General features: G+C 37.2%; 1 protein-coding gene across 2 annotated transcripts; it reads right to left on the reverse strand.

The window, feature by feature from the left end:
• Positions 1–89: 89 nt before the first annotated feature.
• LOC131240093 (WAT1-related protein At3g18200-like) lies at positions 90–6,286 on the reverse strand. 2 transcript variants are annotated; one of them, XM_058238136.1, is made up of 7 exons: positions 6,223–6,286; positions 5,947–6,151; positions 5,787–5,849; positions 4,035–4,356; positions 3,254–3,412; positions 1,270–1,421; positions 90–487 (listed from the first exon to the last, which is right to left on the reverse strand). In XM_058238136.1, exons 2-7 carry the CDS (start codon positions 6,147–6,149, stop codon positions 358–360), a joined length of 1,029 nt encoding a protein of 342 aa, XP_058094119.1. In that variant the 5' UTR covers positions 6,150–6,151; positions 6,223–6,286; the 3' UTR covers positions 90–357. The 2 variants fall into 2 exon arrangements, with proteins under 2 accessions (XP_058094119.1, XP_058094118.1); XM_058238135.1 differs by lacking the exon at positions 6,223–6,286 and having other exon boundaries at positions 5,947–6,211.
• Between the last annotated feature and the right edge of the window lie 1,019 nt (positions 6,287–7,305).

Consider the following 7,305-nt stretch of genomic DNA (forward strand, 5'->3'; position numbering starts at 1 on the left):
ACACGGCCCATCTAGAATTCCAAATGGGTTTCTTCTTATGAGCAGTATTTACTTTCGCAAAACAAAATAAAATAAAAAGAAGAAGAAGATCACATAAAACAAAATGCAGCTCTTTTGAACTCCTCAATGTGTAATCCATTTTCCGTGCTTTTCTAAACAAACAACCTTAAATGAAAGAATTAATCAATAATTTTAATGGTTACACTGGTTACACAAGGAGGAAGAAAGGATTTCAGTCTTCTGTTGTCGAGACAATTCTTCCTTGAAAATAAGCAACTTAATTTCTAGATACATGAGGGAACGGGTTGGAATTCCAGCTTTAAGTACACAACCAAGAAGTGAGTCCTGAGCTATGGTTTAGACCAACAAGGCGGTGGTGCAATCGTCTTTGTCCAATGGATCCATTGTGTCGATGCAACTGTCCTCCTTGGATTTGGACCATAGAAAAACGTAAAGGCCCAAAACTACCATGATTGATCCAACTATGCTGCAAAAATTCAAAGGAATATATGAGAATAGTGTTCAATATATTAGTATCGAAATAAAACTATTTGATGCACAGCTTATTATGTGCCATCCATATATCTTTGAGATACTCATTGTTTATAACTGTCTACATAGATTTTGAGGGATGAACGGTCTTAGATCTAGAGGGAAAGTGGCTATAATGGATTACTTGCAATCACCTCCCCACAAATGGATTAATTGCAACAACCTTCCCCCACAAATAGAAGACAATTATACATGCCTCCCCTCTGTTTGTTAGTTGTTGAAGATATCTTCCCTCTGTTACCCTCTGCTGTAAGAGGTAAAAGGCATCTGTACCCAATGACCAAAATACCCCAGACAGCGTACACACATATTTGTGGTGCCACTCTGCTATTTGTATTTGCATCATAATCATCCAACAAGGTCAGGAAATCATGCTGATCCAAGAGGTCACTCCACCATAAAAATGGCAACTCATCCAAGATATAGGTGGAAAGCGTGCACTCTTCATTCAAACTGAAAACCATGGTCTCATGGCGGATGATGCATAACACCAAAAATCACATTACCCAGACAATCGTGACCATCTGATTGGTGGCCCCTAAATTGCTGATTAAAAAAATGGTGGTTCTAATTCAATAGGCAAATCCTGACTGCAAAGATCATCCAATTGGTGCGACTTTTGATGTATGCCAAATACAGTGGGGCCCACAGTTTTGATGGTCTAGAGTGGTCATTGATGTGAATGTTAGCCACATGATGAATTGCTAAAGAAATTACCTTCCCAAGTACAAGGTGTCCCCTAGAAATATAATTTCCAGGATTGTGGTCAAAACCAAGCCAAAAGGAGCAAATGAGGCCACAAAGATGGGTCCCTTTACTCCAGCACACCATGTAGTGAAGAGGTTCGATAATCCACAGTAAAACAAGGCCTGCATCACATGTTTGGAATCATAAGTATCATTGTTTAGAGATTACCATTCCAACTTAAGTGGAATTATGGTATGTCATTATATGTGCATGCACAGGTATGCATGTGTCATCGACGCAACTCAATTTTAAATTAATCTATGACAAGGGTAATTACATACAGGGACAAGATCGAGAGAAATCAGGTGGCATGGGGGTTATGAAAAATACTAGAAAGAGTAGAAAAGAATGAAAATCAAATTGACAGTTATAATGTCATTAGAAAGCTGTTAATGAGTTATACATCCAAGCCAATTTCAAAGGCAATTGGTTCCCAAAGGGTTTCACAAAATTCAATTATCTTATGGGTAAATTTTTAGTTTGAATCAAAAGACAACTATTTTTAGTAAGTTATGCTTGTACTATATTAGAGTGTTTCAGAATCTAGAGTGTCGTGTCGATAAATTTAAAATCCTTTATTTATTTTTTATAATTTTTTTTATTTTTTCTTTTGAGAGAGTTTGAATCCATTTTGACATCTACTACTTTTCGAATGTTCACTATTTTAGAAAAGTTACATACAACTTGTATAAATCACATTAAGGGGGTGTTTGGTGCATGGGATTACATGGGTTTAAGTGGGATGGAATTTGAAAAATGCAATTATTACATAGTGTCACATATTGTCGTTTAATTCCGTGATTTGGCATTGGAATGGAAACGGATTGGCAAATCACCCTACCACTACCGGTCGGTGCTCTGTGGGCCCTACCATGATACATGTGTTTCATCCATGCCATCCACCCATTCTTCCAGATCATTTTATGGTAAGAGCCCAAAATTGAGTTTGATCCAAATCTCAAGTGGACCATACAGTGTTGATTGAACGGCCACCATTAAAAACTTTTTGGGGGCCACAAAAGTTTTGGATCAAGCTGATATGTATTTTTTTCCCTTCATCCAAGTCTTTATGACCTGATCAACCAGTTAGATGTCAAATAACCATTACAGTTAGCCATAGGAGATTTTTAATGGTGGAATTCAATCACTACTGTTTTCCCATGGTGTGGTCCACCTGAGTTTTATGTCTACCTCATTTTTGAGATCAAGCCCTAAAGTTATATTTCAAAATGGATGGACAGTTGGGATAAAACACATACATCATGGTGGGGTCCATATAACACCGACCAAAGTAAGAATGTGGAAATCCCTTGCCTAGGCGTAGATTCCAAGAAGAGGCTTCACAGGCCAGTCCTGTTTAACAGGACGTGGTAATTACCATGGAATATTAAAACCCACTCCCACCTAATCCCTTTAAAACCATGCGCCAAACACCCCCTAAGGGGGCATTTAGATCGTAAGCTACTTATGCCTAAAGTAGCTCATCTAGGTTTCTACTTATTAAGCTGAAGAGATTAAGTACCTTTAAGTAAAACACACTCCATTCCGTAGACCTTTGAGTCAAGTCAATCTGGATCGAGTCTTTGAGTTGACTTGACTCAGTATACCTTTGAGTCAAGTCCCAGTTTTTGAGTTTTTAAAAGATGGATGAAAATGCTGGACACAAGATGGCTATCTGATCGCACAGCATGTCATGCTATGGTTGTTTTTAGTTGTTCAAATGCTCCTCCTTGTTTGTTTGTCAATAAACAGTAACTTCCAATCATAATGCTAATCATAAATCATGAATGCAATCAAACCCAACCAAACTCTATGGGACCTACTTCTTACAAGGAGATCCACAGAGGTGAAGAAGAACATGAACTCAGGCTTATTTCTAAGATCGTTTCTCACATAATTGATGCATATAGATAAAAGGTGCTGAAAAAAAAAAATTAAAGGTATCATTACTTACTCCAAAAAATATATTTACGAGCTCTAAATCCCAGTGAAGCTTCCATTCTGTGGCTTCATGACTGGTAAATACGGCTATGACAGCAGTTTGTAACGTTCCAAAGAAAAACATTATGGCCGTCAGGGAAAACTCTGCGGGGTATCGTTTTGTCATGGGCCTCTGCAAATTCAAAACATTGTAAGAAAACAAATCCAATTTTCTAAGCCATGATAATTAAGAAATTTAATGAATTGAAGATGTACAAATAGGCCACATGAGAAAATTCTAGGGATAGACATTTTTCCTTATTTTCTAAGATAATTAGTCAAGCACACGATGGCAGATGACAGTAAGCAATGCTTGTGAAAAGACTATATGCAAGTAAAGAACTGCACGTACTTTAAAAAATCAGAAAAAAAAATAAAATAAAAATAAAATAAAATCCCTCAACTAGACTCGCCTGAGTCAACTCCACTCAACCAGATTACACCAACACTGGAGAAATGTGATACCTGTCACGACTCGGTCAAAACTCAAGAAAAAACTTGACTCGACTGGAAAAAAGAATAGGCGAAGCTCGATAAAAAATAGAAGTTAAAGAAGCTCTTGGAAGATTTTTGGAACCTAAGCCTAACATAGGGTGATGCATCTGATGGTTGGAATGGATTTCATCAATACATCACAGTACAGGCCACCTCAATTGCACCCAAAAAGTTTTCACGAATGCTTCATTACTCTGTGTATGTGTGGAAAAAAGCTTTTGAAAGAAAAACAAGAAGCATAGAAATTCATCTTAACATACCAGCAACAAAATCCATGTGCTAAGTGCAAGAACCCCAAGAACCACCATAACCAAGCCAAACACCCATTCTGTCAAGCTGGCTGTGCCGAGAAGACTCTCAGTTGAATCTTTCCAGAACATGAGAGTTGAAGCACCAGAGACAGATAAAAGAGTCCCAAAGATCTTCCCTTTACCCCACCAGGTGTTGATTCCAAGATTCTCTTGCATTGAGATTATAGATAAAATGAAAGTAAAGACTGGATTTAGGTTGACAACCGCAGCCTCCAATGTGCTAGAGATGTAGTACAAGCACGCTGATAATAGGTTTTGTGATAACGTTAACCTGCAATGCATTAATCTATTAGTCTAATTGCAAGTTAAACACGTGAACATATGTATTTAATGGAAATCATATCCAAAACTCATGTGGGCAAGGAACAGTGTAAAATCATGCTTAAAACTTCCAAGTCACTTGGTGCGGTACACCTAAGTTCTGGAATGGCCTAATTTTTGGGGTCTGGGCCTAAAATTGGGGAGTGCACACTGGTTTTCGTAGTCATTCTCTTATTGAGCATCCTCCTTGTTGATCCTCTCTTTCCGTGCGGAAACCCATAGAAAATATCCATTCCTTCTAATCCTAAAGAGGAGGCTGAGCTTTGTTCTGATCTCATATCACAGGTTAATCTCAACCCTCTATTTTTTTATGGCTACATTATTAAAAAACCCAAAAATTTTATAAAATCTCAGGAATAACAACCGTCTCACACACAACTCTCTAAATCTAAGTTTATCACCTAAATAGCACATAATAATCAAAGTGCGCGTGAATGACATCCGACCTTTCCAAAAGGTTGGCCCCACCAAAACGAAATCAGATTGATGGATATCTATTATTTTATTTGGTGTGGCCCACACCACCGTGTCATATATTTAGATGAATAAGGTAGTTCATTGTACCTTTACCCTGCTAACTAGTTAGCCTCTTCTTCTTCTTCTTTTTTATTTTTTATTTTTTTTATTTTTTATTTTTTTATTTTTTGTGTGTGTCAAAATAAAAGAAGATAACTACATCCCAGTTCCACATACTGTGTATGATATGAAAGACAAAAGAAAAAACAAAACACTCCTTATCATGTATAAGAATGCTTAGCCTGGATAAGGTGACCACACATTTCTCATCCAAATACATTGCCAAAGGTGCCAAGTTGCCGGAATAATCAATGACCACAATCACCACCAATCACCACAGTCAGCATCGTGGATGTCCATACCTTCAATGGTGCCAATCACAACTTATGGTGTTGGGGACCATCAAAATTCAATTTGGGATTGCGAGCATTGACACAGCAGAGGTCATTAGAATTCCAACTCTTGATATTGGATTCAAGTAGGGTGGGGCTTTATCATCCAACTAGTTGCATATGAAAGTTATAAGCTAGTTGGTTGTTTAGGTGTTCCACCGAATTGCAAGAATTCAATTCAATAAAGAGTAAGGCTTGTTCGATAGATGCCTTAGAATGAGTTCATTTCATTTTATTAGTAGTAATTGAACTTATTATGTAATAATGATCATGATCTCTAAAATTCAGATGAACCTAGGCCTCTATCAAAGAGAGCCTAAAGGACCAATATGAAACATATGCGTTCAAAGAGTTGGGTGGTTAGTATGAATTAAAATAGTGTTATCGCACTTGAATGATTACTTCATAATGATAATGATATGAACAACTTGCGATTCCTTTTGATTGACCGTCCAACCACACCTCAACTTACCCAATTAAAGCAAGCAGAAAAATCCAGCATAAGATGGATTTCGTGAGGGGAGGCCTATTCTTCCTGCAACAACAAACATATCCAAACATGTCATGGGAAATAACCAGAGAGAAAAAAAAAGAAGAAAGAAAAAGAAAAGAGATTTGAACTGCCACCACACCTTTCAAAGATAAAAGCCAATGCTGCCATGAAGATTGTAGCTAACGCAAATTGATAGACAAGAAAGACAGTAGAGCTTATCCCTTGTGTGAGTATGACCCTACTAACCACAACATAAGTTGCTGAGCTGAGCTGAACAAATATCATACTCGCATGTGGAGCTAACCTCTCTGCACTTCCTACCAAAGCAGAAGGGGCCAACATCTTCTCTCTCTCTCTCAGTTGCAAGTGTGGAGAAACCGTTTCTGCCCGTGTATTCTCTCTCCCTCTCTCTCTCTCTCTCTCTCGTTGCAAGTGTGGAGTAATCGTTTCTGCCCGTGTATTATATATAGGTAACATGTTGGGTCACCTTTTCTTTCTTGGAAAGTGGAATAAACATATGCCTTTCGTGGAAGGTGGAGCAATCTCGAGTACAAGTTAACAAATGAACTGCCCTGACTAGGTTACTTTTTCTATCTGAGTGGCAGGTGGGTGTGGGACTTGGTAAGATCCAACCCGTCCATCAGATACTCTGCCTCATATTCACCTTGGAATCCAAAAATAATGATGGTCTAACACTCAGGTGGGCCACATCATAGGCAAAGATGGGATGGGATGTCCACCATTAGTTCTATGTATGTCCAACCTTGCTGTTTACATTCATCCAATCTATTCATCTGATACATTTAATCAATGCAAAAGAATTACCCAAAAAACCCAGCATTCAAAAACTCTGGTAGACCACTCCACGTGAATTGAGAGGTTTCGGGTATAATTTTATGGGGTGGCTCGCCTTAGTGTTAAATCTGAAGTCTAAAGCCTGAATCTAAAATTTAAACCCTGAATCTGAAATTTGAAGCCTAAATCTGAAATCTGAAGTAAAAAAACTTGTTTGGTAACTATGGCTGAAGTCTGAAAATTAAGTACTGAATTCAAAACAATCTGTTTGTCTGAAATATGTTAATTTGACACATTTTCCCCCATCTATTTCCTGTTTGGAAATGCTTTACGTTATAAAGAAATTATTTTTTATTAAATGAAAATAAAATTATTCTATTTAATTCAAATAAACTATAAAGTATTTAATAGAAAATTAAAATATCATTATTCATAAAAACAGATAAAAAATTAATGAATTGCATGTATAAGTGTGGCGGCAATTTCTTCTCGCATATTGGACATAATAGTTTGTTCGAAGTTTCCAAATACTCCTTCCACTTCAAGCATATCATTCTCTGATTCGATATTCATCTTTGAAAGAGCATTTTCATCATTGTATTGTTGAAAGAGTGGATTGAAGATAGATTTTTTTCTGATGTAGTTAGCATGATTTTTATTAAGAGTGATGAAATGATTTTTATTAAGAGAATGAGATCAGTGA

Source organism: Magnolia sinica, chromosome 3 (genome assembly GCF_029962835.1).
Source record: "Magnolia sinica isolate HGM2019 chromosome 3, MsV1, whole genome shotgun sequence".
Lineage (NCBI taxonomy): Eukaryota > Viridiplantae > Streptophyta > Magnoliopsida > Magnoliales > Magnoliaceae > Magnolia > Magnolia sinica.